This window comes from Hyla sarda, chromosome 2 (assembly GCF_029499605.1).
Source record: "Hyla sarda isolate aHylSar1 chromosome 2, aHylSar1.hap1, whole genome shotgun sequence".
In the NCBI taxonomy this organism is placed as follows: domain Eukaryota; kingdom Metazoa; phylum Chordata; class Amphibia; order Anura; family Hylidae; genus Hyla; species Hyla sarda.
The window spans coordinates 418,625,841-418,653,359 of NC_079190.1; the positions used below are offsets into that span (position 1 = coordinate 418,625,841).

Sequence of the window (27,519 nt, forward strand, 5' to 3'; positions counted from 1 at the left end):
GAGTCCTGCTTGTCCTCAGTGTACAGAGCCCTGCTTGTCCTCACTGCACAGAGCACTGCTTGTCTAAAGGGTACAGAGCCCTGCTTGTCTCAGTGCACAGAGCTCTGCTTGTCCTCAGTGTACAGAGCCCTGCTTGTCCTCAGTGTACAGCGCCTTGCTTGTCCTCAGTGTACAGAGCCTTGTTTGTCCTCAGTGAACAGACCCCTGCTTGTCCTCACAGCACAGAGCCGTGCTTGTTCTCAGTGTACAGAGCCCTACTTGTTCTCAGTGTACAGAGCCCTGCTTGTCCTCAGTGTACAGAGCCCTGCTTGTCCTCAGTGTACAGAGCCCTGCTTGTCATCAGTGTACAGAGCCCTGCTTGTCCTCAGTGTACAGAGTCCTGCTTGTCCTCAGTGTACAGAGTCCTGCTTGTCCTCAGTGTACAGAGCCCTGCTTGTCCTCACTGCACAGAGTTCTGCTTGTCCTTACTGCACAGAGCCCTGCTTGTCTAAAGGGTACAAAGCCCTGCTTGTCTCAGTGCACAGAGCTCTGCTCGTCCTCAGTGTACAGAGCCCTGCTTCTCCTCAGTGTAGAGAGCCTTGCCTGTCCTCAGTGCACAGAACTTTGCTTGTCCTTAGTGCATAGAGCCCTGCTTGTCCTCAGTGTCCAGAACCCTGCTTGTCCTCAGTGCACAGAGCCCTGCTTGTCCTCAGTGTACAGAACTCTGCTTGTCCTCACTGCACTAAGCCCTGCTTGTCCTCAGTGTACAGAGCCCTGCTTGTCCTCAGTGTACAGAGCCCTGCTTGTCCTCAGTGTACAGAGCCCTGCTTGTCCTCAGTGCACAGAGACCTGCTTGTCCTCAGTGTACAGAGCTCTGCTTGTCCTCAGTGCACAGAGACCTGCTTGTCCTCAGTGTACATAGCCCTGCTTGTCCTCCTTTTTTGTGTAGGCAATAGTTTTTTAAGGCCTAAATGAAATCCACAGTCCACAACTCTCCCACCCTGATCTGCAGTCCTTTTATAAGATATTGTGGTGTTCCACTACAGGTACATAGTCCTGTACTACATGTAGGCCCTGTCAGGTAGAGTCCCTCAGTGACCTGGGGGCTCCCCTTCAGGGACTCCCTGTGTTATCTTGTTAATTTATTAAATGTGGTGTGTGTATCTTTAAGAGCATAGACAGGATCCTTATGTCTAGATAGTATACAGGCCTTTGGAGGACTCAAGGACCTGTGTGAGTAAGCCTGTCACATGTTATGTTATGCAGTTATATAATTTGTTGCAACATGTACTCCCAGAGAGCACCAGCTTTAACCTATGACCCACAGCTTGACCAGTGGGCTTTAGTCCATTCCCCTCACTATATAATGGGGCAGCCATCTTAATTCACGCTCTTAGCTACTAGATCTTCTTTGAGTTATGTGCTCATAGCTGTACCATCAAAGTCTTTGCTGAAGCAGCTACCAAAGAACCTCAGGACAAGTGTTCAGCATCTGGAGGCCACAAAGCTACCACTCTCCAGTAAGTCTACAAGTCAGTGTCTGCTGTCACTGAAGTTAGTCAAGTCCTGCACATAGTCAAGTCCAGTTTAATAACAGTCAAGTCTAAATTACAAGTCCAAGTCAAGTTTATTACAAGTATTGGTCCAGCAAGCTGCAAGGTCCTCTGGGTACTGGTCACATCTCTGGGACAATCTGGCTATAGCTGAGAAGATAATTACACCCGTCTTCTATTCAGTAAAGCCTCCGTTTACTGCAACTGGTTGTGGACTCTTTATTGACTACTAGCCATTGGGATAGCGGAGAATCCGGGCGTGTGGTGTTCCAGAACCCGAAAACCACACTGGCGTAACGAACCCCCGGGGTTAATAACATCTGATCCCACCACTCACTGCAACACCCGTGGCCCTGCCACTACTCACTATAGTGGCACACCATAATATAATCTTATACACATTTAGCTCTAATGTTTATGTATAATACATCCCTGTGTCCTCCACATATGTAGGGCATTAGGACACTCAAACTGGTTTCATGCTTCACGTTCATTATGTTAATCCTTCCCTCTGTAGTTGTGTTTCAGCTCAGATCATGTTCCTATCAGACCTTTTTACATCAGTCTCTTACAATCATTCATGTGAAATGCAGATGGGTTCTGTTCTGCCTATGGCTATCCATAGGAAGCAAGAAGGATATCTTTGTTCAATGTGGTTAATGTGTGAAAGAAAGCATGACTTCCTAAATGAAATCATTTTTTATGTAATCTTGGATCAAATTGCAGTTCATCAAGGAAAGGAAGAACTTTGACTGTGGATATACCCTAGAATATTTACAGAAGTGTATAAGTCCAGTAGAAATGTCAGGTACAACATTACAAAAATAAAAAGTGGCACAATATTCCTGTAAGTTTTCCTGTATGTATCAGTTTTCCTGTAATGTTTTCCGGTATGTATTATGCCTCTCTAAGTGCCCTCCTTCTTAATAATGATATCATTTTTGTGAACTTACTAATTAAACCCGTTAGTGAATTTCCTTAGATGCCCCCACATAACAATGATGTCCCCTAAGTACCCCCACTTACTAATCAAGCCCATTTTTTTGCCTCTACTAAGTAAAGTTGTCCCCGTTTATTGTAGCCAATAAAAAAAAACTCATCTATCTCTATTCCCATGATGTAGCTGTCTCTTCAGGCCGCAGGATCTGAGCCACCTGGATGGAGCCCAGGGCAGGTAGCATAAATGTCATATCATAGGGCCAGTCAGATCAGACATCATGCCCTAGCAGCTCCTAGGCTACCCGCCTAATGTGTCTTCTTCATCACTTACCATATTAAATAATTATGGACTTGTTTTGCCTGATATTCACCTTGATCATATTTGTTAATAGCACTGATGTTATCAAATTCATGAGACATTACTGAATAAGCCTCTTTCATAGGTTACTGGAAATACCTTATCCCAGCTGATCGTCTAATGACCAGGTAAGCATCCACCGCATAGCAGAACAACCACCAGAAGCTTGCACTATAGAACAGTTGTATCCACATCTGCAGAAAAAACACCACCGATATATGAGTAACCAAAATATTATCATTCCTGATAAACTCATTAGATACATCAAAAAGGTATTTCAACATATACTATGGCATTTCCTCTTTTGCATTAATTTCCAAGTAGAAACCACAAGGCAGGGCAGCCATCTTGAGGGTACAACCCATACTACTGTTAGGGGCCCGGAGCTTCAGACCTTTTTCTTTTTTTTTTGTACAGTCAGTCAATCAGTCACACACACATGCTGCCTCTCACTGTCAGAAACGGTACTTGCCTTGTTCCGTTCCGTGCTGTAGTTCTCCGGCAATCCTCTTCTGTATCTTCAGCTCCGACTTGGAGCATGGGCGGACCCAACAGAGAACAGCAGCGGTGATGTCACTAAGCTCCGCTCATGCTCTAAGTCGGGCCGGGAGCTGAAGATACCAAAGAGGATTGCCGGAGAACCACAGCATGGAACAGGACAACATAAGTATTGTTGTCATCAGTGTCACCTGCACTACCTGTCTGTACTGTCAGGTTAGTGCAGGTGACACTGATGACAGATTTCCTTTAAATACTACCTGTACCACGTGCCACACTAGTGAGGCAGTGGGAGACTAGGGAGCTAAACAAATGGATCAGATACTGGAGCAGGAAAGAGGGGTTTAGGTTTATGGGGAACTGGGCTCTACGGTAGGTACGGGTTGCACCTTTGCTCGGGGAGAAGATGGCCAGAAAGTGGGAGGGAGTGTTTAAACTATTTAAACTAGGGAATGGGGGGGGGAGAGACTACACTATAGAAGGGGAAGACAATGTAAATAGAGAACTGGGGTTAGGTATCAAAACAGGGGGTGGAGCAGAGGGAGGAGTAATTTTCAGAAAATAAATATGAATAAAAACATCAGGTATATCTATACTAATGCCATAAGCCTCCATAGTAAGATGGAGGAACTGGAACTATTAATGATGGAAGAAAACTATGATATAGTGGGGATAAAAGAGACATGGCTGGATGCGAGCTATGACTGGGCGGTTAATATACTGTACAGAGTTACAGTCTGTTCAGAAATGACCTTACAAGTAAGAAAGGGGGAAGGGGTCTGCATATATGTAAAATACTGTCTTAGGCCCATTCTGTTTGATGACATAAGTGAAGAAAATGATCATGTGGAGCCTCTGTGGGAGTAAGAACAATTAATGAAAGGGGTTAAACACCATAAGATGAGTTTAGTACGCACCTGCCAGACAGTAATGGACTTGGGGCTAAATTGCTATGTTGTGAGATTACCATAACACTGTGGCTAGCTTTTTGTGAACTGGTATTTCCTGTTTAAGTTTTCTTTTTTACCTACAAATCCCACAATTCCATTTTCCTCTCTCCCACACATTAGCCACCCCACCCATTGAAACATAAATGAGCTGCATCCATTGAAAAGTTTTCAATCAGGGTGCCTACAGCTGTTGCATTAGATGCAGATTAATCTCTCTCCCACCAAGTGATCCCTCCACAGGCTCCCTGTCATCAGCTGACTAGTGAGTCAGGTCTTGGCCACATTGCAACCTGGGAAAAATCTGAGACAACAGTAATTTTGCATGCTGTTAAAAATTATTGGGGTGAAAATCACATAAGAATTGTGAGAAAATCGTCACACACAGGTACAGACACTATATTATGAACTACACTTACTTTACAGCCCCTGTAGCATAGTCAAATAAAAAAAATTCTAATACTAATAAGACAAATAGATGGGGCAGCAAAGACAGAAGAAGTTATTATTATGGGGGATTTTAACTACCCTGATACAGACTGGGAAGCGAAAACATGCAGGTCAAGCAAAGGAAGCAGGTTTTTGTCAATAATAAAGGACAATTACCTTTTCCAACTAATGCAGGAACCAACAAGAGGTGGTCACTTCTCGACCTTATACTAACCAATAGGCCAGATATAGTATCTGAAGGAGAGGTAGGGGATCATATTTGGTAATAGTGATTATTGCATAATAAGTTTTTATTTATCCTATAAGAAGATGTCTACTAGTGGGGCTACAAAAACATTTAACTTTAGGAAGGCCAATTTTCACCAACTAAAGAGAGGACCTCAGTGACATACATAAGGACTTTGTCCTCACAGTACACACACTAAAGGGAACATTTTTAAGAGCATCCTAAATAGATCTTGTGAACGACATATACCCTATGGGAATAAATGTATAGAAATAGCAAAAGAACAATTTGGTTAATGAAAACAGTTAGGGATGCGATAAATGATAAGAGAAAAGCATTTAGACTACTAACAAGGTAGAGGGAAAACATAAAAAAATTATAAGGAGAGGAATAAATTCTGTAAACAAGAAATAAAATGAGCAAAAATTGTAACAGAGAGACTGATTTCCATAGGAAGTAAGAAGAACCCAAAAATATTCTTCCTCTATATAAATAATAAGAAACTTAAAACTGAAAATGTTGGCCCCTTAAAAAAGTAATCTCAGTATAATGGTAGAGGAGGATGAGGAAAAAACCAATCAACTAAATACTCTTCTTTATTTACACAGGAAAATCCAATGTCAGATGATATGAATAGGGATAATGAACATTTTCTAGAATATCTCACCTGTTAACCCAACAAGAAGTGCAGCGTTGCCTTATTAACATTAAAACAGAAAAATCGCTCAGCCATAGTGGCATTAAACACTGCATTTTCAATAATTAAGTATTGTGCTAGAAAGTATATATGGAGATGTATGAGGGCAAATTTTTTTCACTGTAGTTTTAATTGGTACCTGTAACGGGTCATGGCAGGTGGTGGATCCTCTGGGCCTGTGTGGGTCATGACGTGAGCTGTGCCAGGGAGCGGAATCTAAGGTGCCGCTGGTTTTCACCAGAGCCCGCCGCAAAGCAGGATGGTCTTGCTGCGGCAGGCGGCACCCAGGTTGCAACCCCTGGCACGACTCGTCCACACAGGTAGTTGGGAGGTGGCGTGGCACAAAAGAAGACTGGCAGGACATGGCAAGATGGCAGAAGGTCAGGGCAGGTAACACAGGTGCATGGGAGGTAAGGTAGCAAGGAACAGGTTCACTATGGCACTAGGCAACCAAAGATCCAGCAGGGAAACAAGGGAGGAGCTGATATTTAAGGACAGGGGACAGGTGTAGACACTTGATTAATAGAGCACTGGCTCTTTAAGTGAAAGAGCTCCGAACCCACATGCGCCCTAGGAGGCGGGGGCACGCGCGCCGGGGCTGCGAGGACACGGAGAGGCAGAAGATGAGGAAGGTGAGTGACGGGCTGGGATTCGCATGCGGGCGCAGCGGGGACATAAACAGTGAGCACTCACAGCCGGTGTGTTCAGCCGGAGCGCAGGTGTTACAGTACCATTTTTGTTTTGATTGGACTTTTTGGTCACTTTTTATAAAAAAATTTCCTGATATATGATGTGACCGAAATGCTGCATTTTTGGACATTGGTAATATTTTGCATTTATGCTGTTTACCGTGCAAGATCATAAACACTATATTTTAATAGTTTCAACAATTACTTATGTGGCAATATCAAATATGTTTATTGTTTTATTTTTGTAAAATGGGAAAAGAAGGGTGGTTTTATTTTTTATTAGGGGAGGGGCTGTTATATTATTTTAGAAACAAAAAGAAAATCCCTGAATATCCCTTTAACCTGTTCAGGACGCCGGGCGTATGCATACGCCCTGCATTCCGAGTCCTTAAGGACGTGGGGCGTATACATACGCCCATGGGAATTCCGGTCCCCGCCGCTAGCCGGTTGGGGACTGGACCGGAATGCCTGCTGAAATCATTCAGCAGGCATCCCGACACATCGCCCAGGGGGGTTCTGACCTCCCCCCCCCCCCCCCATGTTGGTGATCGCAGAAAATTGCATGTCAATTCTGACATGCGATTTTCTGCTATTCCGGGCTGATCGGGTCTCTGGTGATCCGATCACCCGGAAAATATCGATGATCGGAGCTGTCAGGGACAGCCCCGATCATCCTGAGGGCTAGGAGTGAGGTCGCAGTGCTGCGATCTCCTCCTATCCCCTGCCATTGGTCAGAACTGATTCTGACCAATGGCAGAGCAGGACAGTGGGTTGCCAACCCCCCGTTCTGCCCACCTCTGGATGTCAAGGGGAACATGGACAGAAGATGGAGGCCGGTACCTGGAGGAGAAGATGCCTGGGGAGCCACGATCGTCGCTGAAGACTGCTGGATCCTGGCTCAGGTAGGGAAACTATGGTGGGGGGGGGGAATTGAAATTTAAAGTAAAGTGAACTTTACTGTGGCAACCACTAGGAAGGCCAAACTGCAACTCCCAGCATGCCCAGACAGGCATGCTGGGAGTTATAGTTTTGCAACATCTGGAGGGTCACAGTTTGGAGACCACTGTTGAAGTGGTGCCCAAACGGTAGCCCCCCCATATGTTGCCAAACTACAATTCTCAGCATGCCTGGACTGCCCAGGCGTACTGGGAGTTGTAGTTCTGTAACATCTGTCCCTTCAGATTTAGCAATTTTCATGACATTTTTGAAAATTGCTGCTATACTTTGAAGCCCTCTAATTTTTTCAAAAAGCAAAAATATGTCCATTTTATGATGCCAACATAAAGTGGACATATTGTATTTGTGAATAAAAATAACATTTATTGGGAATATTCATTTTCCTTACAGGTAGAGAGCGTCAAAGTCAGAAAAATTCGAAATTTTCAAAATTTTCATGAAATTTGGGGATTTTCACCAAAAAAGGATGCAAGTAACGCCGAAAATGTACCACCAAAATAAAGTAGAATATGTCACGAAAAAACTATCTCAGAATCAGAATATTCCGTAAAAGCGTTTTTGCCTTATTAATTCGTAAAGTGACGGTGGTCAGAATTGTGAAAAAGGGCTCAGTCCTTAAGATGAAAAAGGGCTGCGTCCTCAAAGGGGTACTCCGCCCCTAGACATCTTATCCCCTATCCAAAGGATAGGGGATAAGATGTCAGATCACCGCGGTGCCGCTGCTGGGGAGCCCCGGGATCCCCGCTGCGGCACCCCGCTATCATTACAGCACAGAGCGAGTTCGTTCTGCACGTAATGACGTGCAATACAGGGGCCGGAGCATCGTTACGTCACGGCTCCGCCCCTCGTGACATCACGGCCCGCCCCTTTCAATACAAGTCTATGGGAGGGGGCGCGGCGGTTGTCACGCCCCCTGCCATAGACTTGCATTAAGGTGACGGGCCGTGATGTCACAAGGGGCGGAGCCATGACGTCACGCGGCTCCGTCCCCTGTATCGCCCGTCATTACGCACAGAGCGAACTCGCTCTGTGCTGTAATGATAGTGCAGTGCCGCAGCGGGGATCCCGGGGGTCCCCAGCAGCGGCACCGCGGCGATCTGACATCTTATCCCCTATCCTTTGGATAGGGGATAAGATGTCTAGGGGCGGAGTACCCCTTTAAGGGGTTAAACATTATGCATTATTTACTTCAGCAGGAAGTAATATATCAGGGGCCTATGTTTCAAGGGTTAGTTGACTACATGACTACATAATGTAATAAAGTTTGTCACTTACTGCACTTCCAACACAAAAAGCAGCAGGCCAAACATCTGTGGTATTCTTCAGTGATATATTGCTTACAAGAGATGGTGACGATATCCATACTGTTGATCTGAGTATCACACCTGAAATGTAAATGAAATGCACGGTTAAAAACTTGAACCCATAAATTAACACTACAGTATTGTTTTATTTCTTTTTTTTTTTTGTCCTTAAACCTAATTATCTTGAATTTGATGGGTTCCAATCAAAGCCACTGTACAGCAAGCTTTTTACCTCATATTTGCAGACTTTCGTGACGCTAAAAAGTGCTTTTAATCAAAGCCACTGACGGTCGGATAGGCGTGGTGCGAGGTACGCGATGCCCCGCCGCTGCTACCCCCAACCACACGCCCACTTTGTATCTCAGTGCTGGGACCGCTGTGTGAATGACACACAGGTCCCAGCGCATGCGCCCTTCAACTAATGTAACGTGCGCGCTGTTGCGTGTCATCCAGCGAGCGCTCGCTCCCGTGCTCTCTGCACCTAGCCCTGCGCAGGCGCACTGAGGAGGACGGCGGCAGCGGGAGCGAGCACTTGCTGGATGACACGCAGCGGCGCGCACGTTACATTAGTTGAAGAGCGCATGTGCTGGGACCTGTGTGTCAATCACACAGCGGTCCCAGCACTGAGATACAAAGTGGGCGTGTGGGTGGGCGTAGCGGCGGCGGGGCATCGCGTACCTCGCACCACGCCTATCCGACCGTCAGTGGCTTTGATTAAAAGCACTTTTTAGCGTCACGAAAGTCTGCAAATATGAGGTAAAATACTTGCTGTACACAACACCTGCACACAGTACAAAGGCTGTGTGCAGGTTATTACACTAAAATTTCAGTTATGACAGTTGCGCTTTAAGTGTTCGTTCTACTCATTATTGTTCAGGAAATAAAATCCAGAAGGCACTTTAGTTGAATATGGTTGCGCTGTGGATTATCTATTCTTATTTAAGTTAATGGGGGAGATTTATCAAAACCTGCCCAGAGGATCTGATTAATTGCTATGGGCAACTTAGCAAATTTTCCTCTCGACAGGTTTTGATAAATCTTCCCCAAAATGTATGTGGTTTATGGTGCAAAAACAACAGTACCTAGGAAAAAAATGATTCAATATGAAGCCTTAACTGGCGCCTGGAACATCAATCTGTCAAGTGTTTTAAGACCATTTTAAAAACAGCAGTGACAGCTATCTCTTCTTGTGAACTCTATGTGTGACAACAAACAACTAGCCCTTCGCTAGAGGGAAAACATTTTGTGGCCCTGTTATATTATAACTCCTGTAACAAAACAAAAAAAACATACTTACATAGCTCCTGTCCCCTGCAGCTCTCATTGCTCTCTGTCGGAACCCCACATTTTTCAAGACAAGTGGTTGGTGCATTCTTGCCAGCTCAGCCAATAACTGTCCAAAGCCGTGTTCTGTCTTGGCCTGTAATTGACTGAGCTGGCAGGCCCTGTTAGGGCCGGCATTAGGGGGAGCAACCCAGGCAATTGCCTAGGGCCCCCATGCCCCAGGGGGCCCCCTGCAGGCTGCTCAGTAGGGGGGGCAACTGTTTTAAAGTGTCCGCAGCGCTGGCTGCTTGTTAAAGATAAGCAACCCGGCCGCGGTCACTTTAAAATGGTGGGTTTGCGGGCTGTGTGAATAACATGACGAGTGACGTGTCCTGCCGGGTCCTCTATGCGGCGTATGCGTTTCCTGCAGCGCCGGTGTCGTGAAGCGTTCTGTGTCTGGCTGCAGGAAATGAGGAGTGACGTCCCTGACGCAGCATAGAGGACCCGGCAGGAGACGTCACTCCGCATATTATCCCCACAGCCCACAAGACCCGCCACATTACCTGAGCCTGCGGAGCGCGGCCAGGTAAGGAAATGTGAAAAATTGAAAAAGTAGGGGGGGTGGGAAGAAGAGGGGAACTATACTGCCAACCTAATGTGGGGGAACATACTGCCAACCTAATGGGGGGGGGACTGCAACCTAATGTGGGGGAACATACTGCCAACCTAATGGGGGGGGGGGGTAACTGCAACCTAATGTGGGGGGAACATACTGCCAACCTAATGGGGGGGGGGACTATACTGCCAGCCTAATGTGGGGGAACTACAACCTAATGTGGGGAAACTATACTGGCTACCTAATGGGGGGGAAACATACTGCCAACCTAATGGGGGGGACTGCAACCTGATGTGGGGGAACATACTGCCTACCTAATGGGGGGGACTGCAACCTAATGTGGGGGAACTATACTGCCAGCCTAATGTGGGGGAACATACTGCACCTAATGTGGGGAAACTATACTGCCAACCTAATGGGGGGGGGGAACATACTGCCAACCTAATGGGTGGGGGGAACTGCAACCTAATGTGGGGGAACATACTGCCTACCTAATTGGGGGGGGGCTGCAACCTAATGTGGGGGAACTATACTGCCAGCCTAATGTGGGGGAACATACTGCACCTAATGTGGGGAAACTATACTGCCAACCTAATGGGGGGGGGGGGCATACTGCCAACCTAATGGGGGGGGGGAACTGCAACCTAATGTGGGGGAACATAATGCCTACCTAATTGGGGGGGGGGGCTGCAACCTAATGTGGGGGAACTATACTGCCAGCCTAATGTGGGGGAACATACTGCACCTAATGTGGGGAAATTATACTGCCAACCTAATGCGGGAGAACATACTGCACCTAATGTGGGGAAACTATACTGCCAACCTAATGGGGGAGGACTGCAACCTAATGTGGGGGGAACATACTGCCAACCTAATTGGGGGGGGGGACTGCAATCTAATGTGGGGGAACATACTGCCAACCTAATGGGGGGGGGGGGTAACTGCAACCTAATGTGGGGGGAACATACTGCCAACCTAATGGGGTGGAACTATACTGCCAGCCTAATGTGGGGGAACTACAACCTAATGTGGGGAAACTATACTGCCTACCTAATGGGGGGAAACATACTGCCAACCTAATGGGGGGGGACTGCAACCTGATGTGGGGGAACATACTGCCTACCTAATGGGGGGGACTGCAACCTAATGTGGGGGAACTATACTGCCAGCCTAATGTGGGGGAACATACTGCACCTAATGGGGGGAAACTATACTGCCAAACTAATGGGGGGGGAACATACTGCCAACCTAATGGGGGGGGGAACTGCAACCTAATGTGGGGGAACATACTGCCTACCTAATTGGGGGGGGGGGGCTGCAACCTAATGTGGGGGAACTATACTGCCAGCCTAATGTGGGGGAACATACTGCACCTAATGTGGGGAACTATACTGCCAGCCTAATGTGGGGGAACATACTGCACCTAATGTGGGGAACTATACTGCCAGCCTAATGTGGGGGAACATACTGCACCTAATGTGGGGAAACTATACTGCCAACCTAATGGGGGGGGGACATACTGCCAACCTAATGGGGGGGAACTGCAACCTAATGTGGGGGAACATAATGCCTACCTAATTGGGGGGGGGCTGCCACCTAATGTGGGGGAACTATACTGCCAGCCTAATGTGGGGGAACATACTGCACCTAATGTGGGGAAACTATAATGCCAACCTAATGCGGGGGAACATACTGCACCTAATGTGGGGAAACTATACTGCACCTAATGTGGGGGAACTATACTGCCTACCTAATGTGGGGGGACATACTGCCTACCTAATGTGGGGGAACATACTGCCAACTTAATGTGGGGGAACTATACTGCCAACCTAATGTGGGGGAACTATACTGCCAACCTAATGTGGGGGAACTATACAGTCTACCTAATGTGGGGGAACTACAACCTAATATGGGGGAACATACTGCCAACCTAATGTGGGGGAACTACAACCTAATGTGGGGGAACATACTGCCAACCTAATGTGGGGGAACTATACTGCACCTAATGTGGGGCAACATACTGCCAACCTAATGTGGGGGAACTACAACCTAATGTGGGGGGAATTATACTGCCAACCTAATGTGGGGGGAACTATACTGCCAACCTAATGTGGGGGAACTATACTGCCAACCTAATGTGGGGGGAACTATACTGCCAACCTAATGTGGGGGGAACTATACTGCCAACCTAATGTGGGGGAACTATACTGCCAACCTAATGTGGGGGAACTATACTGCCAACCTAATGTGGGGGAACTATATTGCCTGTCTAATGTGTGGGAACTATACTGCCAACCTAATGTGGGGGAACTATACTGTCTACCTAATGTGGGGGAACTATACTGTCTACCTAATGTGGGGGAACATACTGCCAACTTAATGTGGGGGAACTATACTGCCAACCTAATGTGGGGGAACTGTACTGCCAACCTAATGTGGGGGAACTATACGGTCTACCTAATGTGGGGGAACTACAACCTAATGTGGGGTAACATACTGCCAACCTAATGTGGGGGAACTACAACCTAATGTGGGGGAACATACTGCCAACCTAATGTGGGGGAACTATACTGCCAACCTAATGTGGGGGGAACTATACTGCCAACCTAATGTGGGGGAACTATACTGGCAACCTAATGTGGGGGAACTATACTGCCAACCTAATGTGGGGGAACTATACTGCCAACCTAATGTGGGGGAACTATACTGCCTGTCTAATGTGAGGGAACTATACTGCCAACCTAATGTGGGGGAACTATACTGTCTACCTAATGTGGGGGAACTATACTGTCTACCTAATGTGGGGGAACATACTGCCAACTTAATGTGGGGGAACTATACTGCCAACCTAATGTGGGGGAACTATACTGCCAACCTAATGTGGGGGAACTATACGGTCTACCTAATGTGGGGGAACTACAACCTAATGTGGGGGAACATACTGCCAACCTAATGTGGGGGAACTACAACCTAATGTGGGGGAACATACTGCAAACCTAATGTGGGGGAACTATACTGCACCTAATGTGGGGCAACATACTGCCAACCTAATGTGGGGGAACTACAACCTAATGTGGGGGGAACTATACTGCCAACCTAATGTGGGGGAACTATACTGCCAACCTAATGTGGGGGAACTATACTGCCAACCTAATGTGGGGGGAACTATACTGCCAACCCAACCTAATGTGGGGGAACTATACTGCCAACCTAATGTGGGGGAACTATACTGCCTGTCTAATGTGAGGGAACTATACTGCCAACCTAATGTGGGGGAACTATACAAAAATATAAAATTGTACTATTCTGATCCCTATAACTCTTTTATTTTTCTGTATATGGGGATGTATGAGGTCATTTTTTGCGCTGTGATTTGTAGTTTTTATAAGTACAATTTTTGTTTTGATGGGACTTTTCAATTGCTTTTTTAGATATTTTTTATGGTATTTGAAGTGACGAAAAATTTTGATTTTACCTAGGGCCACGCTCAGCCTAAAACCGGCCCTGGGCCCTGTCCCGAGCACTGGAGTCGGAAGCAGAAAGAAATACACAAACTCTTTGGGTGTGCCCCACCCCCCATCTCCAGGAATAAACTCTCAACAAAAGACCCCTCTTAAAATCAGTGACTGAGAGATTAGTGTAGTGTCAAGGTGATGAGTGATGTGGCAGCACAGTTAAGGAGCCACCAGAAGTGACATCATGATAAGAGACTAAAAGAGACCAGCAGAGCATCTAAATAACAGTAGCTGCAAAACCCTTAGTCAGCATGCTGGCAAAATGTTGGGGAGGCTGTATGTGATTTTAGGGCTCGTTCACATTAATGTCTGCCCACCTTAATAAATGCCCGTTATCAATTATGCAAACGGCTGTAAAAGAATCCCATTGATGTCAACAGGATTTTTTTTTACAATCCTTTATTATCCATTTGTACCCGATTGCTTTCTGTTCTGTTTTCTTTTTTTTTTTTGACAGATAAAAGATGTTGCATGCAGTATTTTTTCTCCCGTCAAAGATAACGGAATAGAAATGGATATTATAAATTTAACATTGAAGTCTATGGCAAACGGTTGAGCCTTAATGTTATCCGTTTTTATTATGTGCTGGCCCAGTACAAGAGTGGCACCCCTGTACCCTTTCTGTCCTGTCAGGGGGACTCTATTGCGGTGTCCCCTGAGTCCCTCCTTACCCTATGCAATGTAAAAGGTTAATTATATCTAATATTATCTATTGTAATGTAAATATACTGTTATGCACCTTTAAATACTGTTGCCATGTGTTGTAACCAAGGAAGGTACCAGTGATCATGTGACTTATAGGGTGACCTATGGGACCCCTCCAGAGTCTCCCCCATATAAACCCTGGGAGGAGTTAGTCAGATTAGTTCTATGCATGCTGAGGAACAGTCAAGTCCTGAGAAAGTGTCTGATGTTCTAAGGAGGCCCAAGGCCTACCAAGCAGCCACGCTTCCACTAATCCAGTACCCCACAGGTGAATGCCACTGGTAAGCTACATACAGGGTGAAGTCAGTCTAGTTAAGTCAGTCAAGATCAGCCTGTAAACAGTCAGTGTGGGGCTGCAGCAAATTGTCCAAATCCACTATAAGTCCCAGCGAGCCCAAAAGTCTCTGAAATCACTGGTCACCTTCTTGGAACTAACTGAGCTGTCAAGACTATTACACCTGTCTATCCTAGTTAAGCTGCAGTTGTTCTGTAACTTGGCATCGGAGTCATTATTTGCCCCGTGCCTAGCCCAGGATACAGCTGCATACCTTCGGGTGTTGCAGATGTTAAACCACGTCCTGGCATCACAAACACAAGGGGTTAATACAATATGCCCCTAGGGTAATAACATCTGCCCTCATCACACCCTAGCCACAATTACTTCTGAGCATGCTCAGAAGAGGTGAAATCAGCGGGCTCCTGCAGTGCTGCGGGACTATTACTACTCCTATAATGAAACAGACTTGTTTCCATGATGGGAGTAGTAGTTCCCTCGGCTGCAGGAGTCTGGAGGCGGCTGCCTGCTCCTCATCTTCTTGCGCAATGACAGTGCACAGCGGGGACTTGTCAGTCTATTCCCCGCTGCTCATCCCCTTACCTGATGGAGACGAGCAGTGGGGAATAGACTGACATGTCCCTGCTGTGTGCTCTGATTGCGTTTGGAGTAGGGCAGCAACAGGGACATGTCGGGTACCGGTGGCGGGGAACAGAGCGCAATAACAGCACACAGCAAGGACATTTCCCTCCATTCCCCGCTGCTCATCTCTGTGAGGTAGGAAGATGAGCAGCGGGGAATGGACTGACATGTCCCCACTGCACGCTGTCATTGTGCAAGAAGGAGTAGTGGGCAGCAGGGGAATAAAGTATTATAAATATGCACACTGGGGGGAATAAAGTATTATAAATATGAACATGGGGGGGAATTAATTAATATGCACGGGTAATACATTTGTGATTATTACAGTAGTAGTTTAAAAACCCCGCCGGGAGCCCTGAATGGCCACTCGGCACTGGCCATTCAGGGCTCCCGGTGGGGGATTTAAAAATGAAAGTAAAAACACTCTATACATCGCAGGGGAGCGGAGCATGCTGCCCGCACCCCATATTAATAACTTCTGATCATATCAGGTCCCAGAAGTGAGACACAGTGCGATCAATTCCTCAGCCCCTGTACTGTTCGTGGATGGGTTGTAGTATAAGCATTCATGTATCCCAGCTGCCTGCAGACTCCTGCAGCCGGCAACTACTACTCCCATAATGGAAACAAGTCTGTTCCATGATGGGAGTAGTAGTAGTCCCGGCTGCAGGAGGCTGACTTTTTTTTATACTGACGGATGAAAAACGGATCAGGGAAATTTTTATAGATCTGGCCGGATGACCGGGCAGTATATCTGCACTCATTCACTTATTTATTATTTTTTTGCATGTCACTATGCCACGTTTCGTGTTTTTATTTGTACACATGTGGTACGTCTCGGGGGTTGTAGGGTAGTTGGGGTGTTGCGGGTCTGAATTATAAAGGGCACTGTTAACCCTTGTCACTCATGATGCCAGGGTGAGGGTTAAATACTGTAATGGTGCTGGGCCTATCGCCACCCTTCCCAAGAGCAATTGGTGAATGCGTAATAAATAGATTGTCCACAACCACTGTTTAACTGAAAACTTGCAGGAACTTTTACTGAAGATTTTCTGTAGCAGGTAACAGCAATAACAGTCCAGATAACAGAGTCTATTTCTAGTTGAGCAACGATTGACAGTTGGTTGGGATCAGATAAGCTCAATTTAGCTTTGGAAAGATTCTGTTGCATAGATCCGCTGGATTTAGGGGTGCGTTTAGGTCCAGTGATCTTGCGGATAGTAGCGGGGAACTGTAGATATATAACCGCTTTGGTATAGGCCGAGGCCGCAAGGCTTTGACCTAGTAAACATACTTGTAAGTTGCGGAGGTCCTACCTCATTCAGTGACAGCAACCCAAGAGATGCTGCTTGCTTGGCAGCGCATGAACAAGAGAGCGATTAATGGCTGCAGCTCCCTTATATGGGCCGGGGCTGAACCGTTTTGGATTGGTCTGTAACAACTTTCACTCACCGTTACACGGCATTATGGGTGAACACGTGACACAAGAACCACCAAAGGTACTTCAACATACCATAGAGTTCTGAATAGCGGATCACATGGCCTAAGGTCCTGCGACGCCAAACAAGTGAGTAATGAAATATACATATGTACAATGATAATATTAATAAATATTAACTTACTAAGGGGTGACTAGGGGCTAACTAGGGAAGCGGACCCCCACAGTCCTAGGGACTCTGACTTTGGGGACCCCCCACCAAGTCACAGTATGAAATACGGTGCCGGGACACCACACACAGGATTATCCAGATGCGGTAGCCCTTCTGGGTGTCCCTCCTGGCTGTCTAAGGGAGGTGTGTGTGGCCTTTTGGTTCCTACCCTCCCTGCAACCCCTGGGCATCTTGGCTTCGGTCAAGATGCCATCAGTATATGACTCCTGGGCTGATACCTTGGTTAACGCCTAGGTTGAAGCCAGGGGCATTTGCAGCCCCTTAGTTGCTTCGGCGAAAAGGGGAATCGAACCTGGATCCTTGCAGGTGCCTTTTGGCCCAGAGGTAAAGGGTAGATTTGTTGGGAGGCCTCTCTCCTGTTGGAAAAGGGCTTAGCGATAGACCGCATCCTTTGTGCACGTTTTTTTAGTGTGACACGTTTGCACTTTTTCATGAACTTTGGGTGATAGAGAGCACATGCCTAGGCTAACATTTAACTGGGAAGCACTATAGTAAAATTGACACAACATTCATTTATTAGCACATTGGAGATAGAATTATCCCAACCAAAAGAAATAGAGGGGATAAAGGGCATTAGAGTGGTGGCAATCAATGGTGGCAATTAATAATACCTAGAGAAGTGTGAGCCCACTAGGTACAGTAGCTAAAAACAGAAGCCCTCATTTACTAATGTCAACCCGACTCTTTTTGTCGGGTTGTGCGACCAAATTTGTGTCACATAGCCCATGTGACACAAATTTGGTCGCACAACCCGACAAAATATATCGTCACTCCGAGTGTTTTTTAAACCCGTCATAATGGGCGTGGTTATCACAAAAAGGGGCGTGTTCCCGACAAAAAAGAAAAAACACTCGGAGTATGATGAAAAACTCACAGGAAAACCTGTGAATTTTTCTTCACCAAAACCCAACAGCTCTGAGCTGATTCAAAACTGACTAAATCCTACCCCCATCGTGGAACAGGGTCTGTTCCATGTTAGGAGTAGTAGTACAGGGGCAAAGGGGTTGATCGCATCAGGTCTCACTTCTAAGACCCGATCCGATCAAAAGTTATTAAGCAGGGGAGCGGGCGGCATGGTCCGCTCCCCAGCGATGTATTATGTATTTTACTTTCATTTTCAAATTCCCCGCGGAGTTTCCTGAATGGCCAGTACTGAAGAGCCATTCAGGGATCCCTGCGGGGTTCTCAAATAGAAGAGCTGCGGTGGGGAAAGATATATAGAATCGCTGGGGTTTTTGTATATGTCCCCACAGCTTCTATATGCCCCTTGCAGAGCGCATGTTATATATGTCTCCCGCACAGCGCATGTTATATATGCCCCGCACAGCGCATGTATATATGTCCCCCGCACAGCGCATATTATATATGCCCCGCACAGAGCATGTATATATGTCCCCCGCACAGCGCATGTTATATATGCCCCGCACAGCGCATGTATATATGTCCCCGGCACAGCACATGTTATATATGCCCCGCACAGCGCATGTATATATGCCCCGCACAGCGCATGTACAGTAATCCCCCGACCTACGATGGCCCCGACATATGATAAAATCAACATACGATGGCCTCTCAGAGGCCATCGCATGTCGATGTCAGCATCGACATACAATGCTTTTATATGTCGGGGCCATCGCATTAACTGCTATCCGACAGAGCAAAATGCTTAAGCTGCTGCCGGATAGCAGTTTAAGCATCCCTGGCAGGTTCGCTTACCTATTCCCGCTGCTCCGGGTCCACTTCACGATCCTCCGGTGTCTTGCGCATCTTCTCTAGGGTCCGGGCCTTGCTTTCCGCGCCGGCGCAGCAGCGTAATAACGTCACCAGAAAGCGAGGCCCGGACCCTGCAGAACATGCAGAAGAAGCCGGAGGATCGCGAAGAAGACACCGGAGCAGCAGGACAGCATCGGGAGCCCCTGGGACAGCATCGGGAGCGGTAAGGACCTGGTCCGGAGCGGCGGGGACAGGTAAGTACAGCTTCCTATACTTTACATTGCACGGATTCCTCAACATACGATGGATTCGACAAACGATGGGTCGTTTGGAACGAATTACCATCGTATGTTGAGGGACCACTGTATATATGCCCCGCACAGCGCATGTTATATATGTACCGCACCGCGCAATCATAAGCTCCAGGTAGCGCTATCACTGACAAGAATTTTAGTAGCAGAGCATCTCTCCTGGAAGCCGCTGCCCGATGCTCTGCTAATGCTCCGTTTGTGAGTTATAGCGCTTGAGGCATATGTGTATAGAAGTGAAGTGGGGACCAGATATATAAGCGTCATCTGGTCCCCACTTCGCTTCTATACACAGTCCTCCTGAGTACAAACACCTCAGCTGCCCCATCGCCTCCCCCCATCCCCGGTGTTATAACTACCTGTTCCCGGGGTCCGCGATCCCTCTGGCTCCGGCACTGTGGCTGTGTGCTGCCATGCGTAATGACGAGTGTTGTCCCCAACGCGACGTCACCGTCAGTGCGCACAGTGACAATACCGGAGCCAGAGGGATCGTGGACCCTGGACCCCGGGAACAGGTATTTATAACACCGGGGATGGTGGTAGGCGATGGGGCAGCTGTGGTGTTTGTACTCAGGAGGACTGTGTATAGAAGCGAAGTGGGGACCAGATAACGCTATATGTCTGGTCCCCACTTTGCTTCTATACACATATGCCTCTGAAGCACTATCACTTGCAAGCGGAGCATTAGCAGAGCATCGGGCAGCGGCTTCCCGGAGAGATGCTCTGCTAATAAAATGCCAATGTCAATGATAGTGCTACCAGGAGCTTATGATTGCGCGGTGCGGGGCATATGATTGCGCTGTGCGGGGGACATATATACATGCGCTGTGCGGGGCATATGATTGGGCTGTGCGGGGGGACATATATAACATGCGCTGTGCGGGGCAGATGATTGCGCTGTGCGGGGCATATGATTGCGCTGTGCGGGGGACATATATACATGCACTGTGCGGGGGACATATATACATGCGCTGTGCGGGGGACATATATACATGTGCTGTGCGGGGGACATATATAACATGCGCTGTGCGGGGGACATATATAACATGCGCTGTGCGGGGGACATATATAACATGTGCTGTGCGGGGGAAATATATAACATGTGCTGTGCGGGGGACATATATACATGTGCTGTGCGGGGGACATATATAACATGCGCTGTGCGGGGGACATGTATAACATGTGCTGTGCGGGGGACATATATACATGTGCTGTGCGGGGGACATATATAACATGCGCTGTGCGGGGGACATATATAACATGCGCTGTGCGGGGGACATATATAACATGTGCTGTGCGGGGCATATATAACATGTGCTGTGCGGGGGACATATATACATGTGCTGTGCGGGGGACATATATAACATGCGCTGTGCGGGGGACATGTATAACATGTGCTGTGCGGGGGACATATATACATGTGCTGTGCGGGGGACATATATAACATGCGCTGTGCGGGGGACATGTATACATGTGCTGTGCGGGGGACATATATAACATGCGCTGTGCGGGGGACATATATAACATGCGCTGTGCGGGGGACATATATAACATGCGCTGTGCGGGGGACATATATAACATGTGCTGTGCAGGGCATATATAACATGTGCTGTGCGGGGCATATGATTCCGCTGTGCGGGACATATATAACATGCGCTGTGCGGGGGACATATATAACATGCGCTGTGCGGGGGACATATATAACATGCGCTGTGCGGGGCACATATATAACATGCGCTGTGCGGGGGACATATATAACATGTGCTGTGCGGGGCATATATAACATGCGCTGTGCGGGGGACATATATAACATGTGCTGTGCGGGGCATATATAACATGCGCTGTGCGGGGGACATATATACCATGCGCTGTGCGGGGCATATGATTGCGCTGTGCGGGGGACATATATACACAATTTACCGTGCAACACAATTTCCAACTCGTGGGACACTATTTTTTTTCCCCATGCGACACATTAGTAAATCAATATATTAAAAGTAAATGGGGCTCAAAGGTCAAAAATATCTGGTTTAGAATAATTTGTATTTATTAATATAGAATGAAAAATGAATTAAATAGGGAATGCACAGGGCCCTTGTACTCCCCTAATTAATTGAATATACAGTAAAATATATAATAATCTATAATATATATTTAATATAATTGTATATTAATGTAATGTATATTAAATTAATTAGGGGATACTGTGCATTCCCTATTTAATTCATTTTTCATTCTATATTAATAAATACAAATTATTCTAAACCAGATATCTTTGACCTTTGAGCCCCATTTACTTTTAATATATTGTCCCTATTTTTTACACCGTGGGTATAGGTGTCTGTTGGGTTGCTCGGGTCTTTAGTGACGGTCAGATAGACAGGAGTCTCTCCATTGTGTTTACATTAGTAAATCAGGGAGAAAAATACACAGAGTAAATGAAGAAACACTCAGAGATAAACCCGACACTCTTAGTAAATGAGGGCCAGAGTGTACACTCTGCTTTTAAAATATGTGTGTTCATTTGGGAATTACTTTTTAACCTAGTAGAATTTAATAACTGTTCCATTTTAAGAGGGGTCTTTAGTTCAGGGTTCATTTCCTGAGGGTTTGTGTACTGTTGTTTTGCCCTGAGACTCGTCAGGGATCTGTGATTGGAAGCAAGTAGAAAACAGGAGATCAGGGGACTGGATGGAGCTGAACAGGAGCTGCCGGTACCTAGTCTAGGTAAGTATGGCTTTTTTTTTCTAGTTTTATAACATATTATTTTTTACAAAAGGCTGGAATACCCCTTTTAAAGAAAAATGATTGAAATGAAAGGGAAGCACAGGCAGCATGAAACACTGACACTATATGACTCTAAATGGCTGTGCCCCCTGACATGTCATAGATGAATCGTTGGACAGGAATGGGGCTTCAAATCCTCAGGGTGGTCCCTAGCTCTGATGGTTTGGGCAGGATGAAATTAGTGACAGGTTCCCTTTAATTGTAAGTAACTTATTAAGATGAATATAATAAAAAAAAATAAACATTGACAGGCTGTCTTTATTGTAGTGTTTGATTTATTGAAAAAGACCAGAAAAAGCCATTGTCAGCACTCCAGAGGACTAGCAATATTCTAAAAAGTTTATATGTGGACATGAGTCATTTAATGAGTGATGTCTGTCTATAACATGCCGACTTAAGGGCTGAGCTTATAACAATAATTGCCTATGTAAAAAGATGAATAGTTTGTAATAACAATATGTTTCATGCAGTGAAAGTATATGTCCACCTTAACCCTTCACAACATTCGTTAATATAAACGAATGCAAACTAATGCAAACGAAGCTATAAGCAAAGTAATGCAACCAGCTATTAAGTATTGGGGGCAGTTACCATTAGTTTAAAGATCAAAATGCCTTGAGTGTGATAAATATACAATAAAAGGAGACTTCTGTTTCTTACAGCACTCTGTAAACCCTTTATAAAGAAAACTAGTTATTGCAGTAATTCAGTATGGATAACTTAAAGTGATCCTTTCACACTGAACATGCAGGCAGCATATTACAGACTGGGAGGAGCTAAGAAAAGTGATATATAGTTTTACATGAAAACATTTATGCATTTCATTTATTTAAAGTGTTTCTTTTTCTGGGCCTAGGAGTCCAACAGGCAGTCTCAATGATTTTACACTGTCAAAATATTAGGACCACCTACTGGACTACTAAGCCCAAGTTGAGAAGAGATCTAAATGAGCAAAAAAAAAAACAAGTAATATCGTTTTTGCAGGGAAAAGATTCAATATACCTTGTTTTTTGGGCTTAAGAGTCCAGTGGGTGGTCCTATAAGCATTGGCCCTGTGTCTTTACTAACTTTTCTAGTCAACTCCATTTGGAGGAACACCACTGTGGTCAGTGATTGGCCGAGCAACAATGTCTCGCACACAATATGTCATCCTATAACTGGCCGGAGATAAGCCCCATCTTAGCCAGTGATTGGCTGAGCGATATTCTGAGGTATTGACTCACAGCACCAGGAATTGGAGCACGGTGGAGACTGGGAGCGGCAATACCAGAGGCTAGAGGGACCGAGTGAGAGGTAAGTATAGGTTTAAGATTTTTTAGGTTATGGCCACCACACCCCATCCCACAGACATATATGGAGGGGGCGTGGTTTGATGTCACAAGGAGGCGTGGCATGACATCACAACTGTGGCCGCCCAAACCCAGCATTCTGAAAATAACTGCATGGAGATTGCGGGGGACCCCCTCACTCAGACATCTTATACCCTTTAAGGAGGCAGCCTGACCATGTTTTTAGAAATATAATAAGTATTTATCTTTAATCACTCAAAAAAGAAATCTAGGTGACACATTACCTTTAAATAGCTTGGATGCTACCTCCAATAAGTGGCACCAAAGAGCAAGCCTTTTTCTTTTGGAGACAAACTACTTTGCATCCTCTTTCCAAGAAATCTGCACACTAGACTGCACTCTGGTGCCACTTGCTGTTTAGGCAGAGACATAATACACATAAGAGAGGCAGAACACAGTGGGATAGATTTACTAATACTGTCTAAGGGCTGTCCAAACTCCAAACTCTGTGCACCCCCTCCCCCCCCCGTGATCTTCTGCACGGGGCCATAGCTCTGCCACGCCTTCTCCATGTAGTTCTATGGGAGAGGTGGGGAGGCAGCGTTCGTGCCTCCCCGCCTCTCCCATCGGGCTGTATGGGGGCGTACCATCTGTGGTAACCATCTGTGGGTGAAACCCGCGACCGCCACTACGCTGGGGTTAGCTACTTGGTTCTTGGGGGGGGGGGGGGTTATGAACCCAGGGTCGGATGGTATTAACCCTTAATTTCACGTGACACCACTGTAGTCTTGGTATTTCCCGGGGTACTACAGGTCCGGGGAACTCCGTCTCCCCACAGGCTAGCAAGGAAAGAATTGACTCCACACTAGGTTGCAGTTTAAAGGAGGCTTTACTAACTTGAACATAGGTGGTACAATCTCCACAGCACTCAACCAAAGTCTCCCAAAGGTTTAACGGACAGTCTCTAGAGGACCACACAGCTTGCAGTGCCTGGACTTGATATTGCATATATGCTTGGCTCTTACGGCCGGACTAGGAGTTTTAGGTCTGCGCTATATTAGGCTTGAGATTAAAGTCACCTACTGAAGTGTCGGTAGATTTGTGGCTTTTCGCCGGAAGATAATGAATTGTCCTTTAGGAATTCTCTGATCAAGGCTGAAGTAAAGGCTTGCTATTATTTGGGGTTACTTCATGCTTTTCTTATCTCCCTCTCATCTTTGCTCTCACTCCTCTGCGGATTCTCTCTGCTACTCCGGAGCTTCACCTCCTCTGAACTTGCTCGGACCTCCACTCTGTACTCTGAACTGAAATGAACTGCTGATTCTTCACGCTGAACCCTGAACTCCACCCAACTCCCCTCAACTCCTCTACTTTCCTACTCTCCTACTCTTCTCCACACAGGAAATGCCACCCCTTATAAGGGAAGGCTAAACTACAGTCCATTGGCCAGGCAGCTGTGGATCATAGAGTTGTCTGTATCCCCTTTAGGATTTACAATAAAGCTACATACAAGTGATAACATAATATAACACCTTACACAAAAGTTTAGTTTAGCCCTCAGTCCTCCACTCTCACATACCCTGACTAAGCATGAGGTTGCTAGGTAACATACTTAAAGCTACAGACACCTAATAACGGATTGCTAAGTTATAACAGTGCAAATACACATTAGAAATGGTTGAGTCCCTGCAGGGGAGTCCCCACGACACTGGAGGTCTCAATCTGACAGGGACTACAATACCTTAACACAATGTACCTGTACTGGGACACCACACATCGACCTCACTGAGGTCGACGCCACGCACATTAGCTGCTCTCACAGAGCGGCAATGCCGGGGCCTGTTTGAGAGAACGTGGGGATTCCAGCAGTCGGACCCCCTGAGATCAAGCACTTATCCCCTATCCTGTGGATAGGAGATAAGTTGTTTTGGCTGCAGTTGTGTCACTCTCTTTTCTACCATGCTGCCTTGTTGAAGCCACAGTGATTTTTTACTCCAGAAGTCTGTTGCACTGGGCATAGTGGGGAAGATTTATTAAAACCTGTGCAGTGGAAAAGATGAATAGTTGCCTAAAGTAACCAATCAGATTGCTTCTTCTATTTTTAAAAGGCATCTGGAAAATAAAAAAAAGTGATCTGATTGGTTGCTATGGGCAACTGTTCCACTTTTCCTCTGCCCAGGTTTTGATAAATCTCTCCCAGTAATTGTGTCCCATAGAGGGAAACAAAAATAAGACTCCATAGAGGACTACAAACTCTGTCACACACTCACACTAACATGGAGCACAACATGGGGGTAAATACTGCAATGAAAAATGTCTGTGTCACATTTCAATATACATTTCAATATACGGATGAAACTCAAAAAATTAGAATATTGTTCAAACTTCATTTCTTTCAGTAATGCAACTTAAAAGGTGAAACTTATATATGAAAGAGACTCATTACATGCAAAGCCAGATAGTTCAAGCCGTAATTTGTCATAATTGTGATGATTGTTACTTACAGCTCATGAGAACCCCAAAGCCCTCCCCCCCCCCCCCAAATAACTATGATTTGGGGAGCCATGTCATCTGCTGGTGTTGGTCCACCGAGCTTCATTAATTCCAGGGTTTTTTGAGTTTCACCTGTTTGTCTGTGCATGCATTGCTGTGTACATGAGCCCAAAGGGCAAAGGTGTAACTGTTGATATGTTTTATATTGTCTTTTGATCATTAATCCATTTGTGATCCATTTTAAAGTTAGGCTGTGTTCACACGTTCAGATTTTTCATTGAAATATTAAAATTATAAAAATAAAATAAAGATAATAAATGGAGGACACATGTAAAGGAAAGACTGAGACTTTTCTTTTCAAATCTACTCCTTGCTATGCATTCAATAATTGCAATTAAAAACCTGAAAGTTGTCTTCATTTTGCAGCTGCCATAAATCATTGAATGAAAAAGTCATAACTGGGAGGAAAACAGTCATTGTAGCCTTACATATAATTTATATAATAAACCTTACTGCTGGTCATTGCCTTGTGACGGTTGTATTGTATATACTTATCTCCATCCGCCTAGAAATAATTAGTGTAATTAAAGTATCCTTAAAGTTCCGCCTCCTGGTTTTCATGGTGCTACAACATTAGATAATCATTTAGAACTAACCTTTTTAGATCTCAGCTTATTGAAGATCCTCACTTCTTTAAATGAATGTATCCATTATATATTAAATAATTGTACACATTGAAATGTATTAGTGTTAAATAAATCAGTGCTGGTAAAAACTTACAATATCTCCAAATCTCTTACCTAAGCACCCAAGAAGGTCACAGACAACAACTAGAAGAAGGATCCTTGATGAAGACGGCTTCGGCAAAGTGGATCTGCCTGATTTTCTGTAGCCTTGCTTTGCCTTTGGTAGCAGTTGTATAACAGTAAGAATAAAACTAACCAGCCCACTACCGATACACAGAGAGCCAAACACCGTAGGCTGATAACCTAACACTAGCTGAGTGGCAGGATCCCTGTTGGGACAACAGAAAGTCTCCAGCCGGGGGGAAGCCATGGCTGGACTCCTTAAAATCTACACACAAGTCAAGAAAAGAGAAATGCTAATGAAATGTCCTATGACTTCTAGGCTTCATTCTTCAGTGCTGTTCATCACGAGTTTACTCTGATCATGTGCTTTACAATCCCTACAGCTATGTCTCTGCTTCATTCAATGAAAAGCTTGGCTCCTATGCCAGCATGGTCTCTAGTAGTCATACGTGCACTGTCCTATATACACTAATGGCAAACCAAGGTGTAATGTTGGCTCCTGTGCTAGTCACCTAAAGAAAACAGTGTTCGTGCACATGACTTTCCATACTCTATAATTATGGATTTTATGATACTTCCTGTGGTAATGATAATTTAGTCTTTCCGCTCTTTATTTCGTACATGTATCTTAAGCCTCTATGACCTGATTTGTTCTGCATTTAAATGCAAAAACGTAAAACAGTGCAATTGCATATGTGACACATTGAGCACAAAAAGTAAGATTATGAAATGGGTAATCCTATCCACCCTCTTACCCCAAAAAATACTAAAACTGATGTTAAAACAGAAATGGTTACACTCATCTGTAAGTCACTACCTCCCCTGCTTTATTCATGGC

The 27,519-nt window shown here is 45.7% G+C and overlaps 1 protein-coding gene across 1 annotated transcript in view; it reads right to left on the minus strand.

Moving 5' to 3' along the window:
• Nucleotides 1-26,943, minus strand: part of GPR143 (G protein-coupled receptor 143) — a 69,317-nt gene extending 42,374 nt beyond the window's left edge. The window contains exons 1-3 of the mRNA XM_056560812.1: nucleotides 26,673-26,943; nucleotides 8,569-8,678; nucleotides 2,929-3,023 (exon numbers count right to left, since the gene is read on the minus strand). Coding sequence (XP_056416787.1) covers nucleotides 2,929-3,023; nucleotides 8,569-8,678; nucleotides 26,673-26,928 — 461 coding nt within the window. The 5' untranslated portion in view covers nucleotides 26,929-26,943. The remainder of the gene's footprint in view (nucleotides 1-2,928; nucleotides 3,024-8,568; nucleotides 8,679-26,672) is intronic.
• Nucleotides 26,944-27,519: the final 576 nt, after the last annotated feature.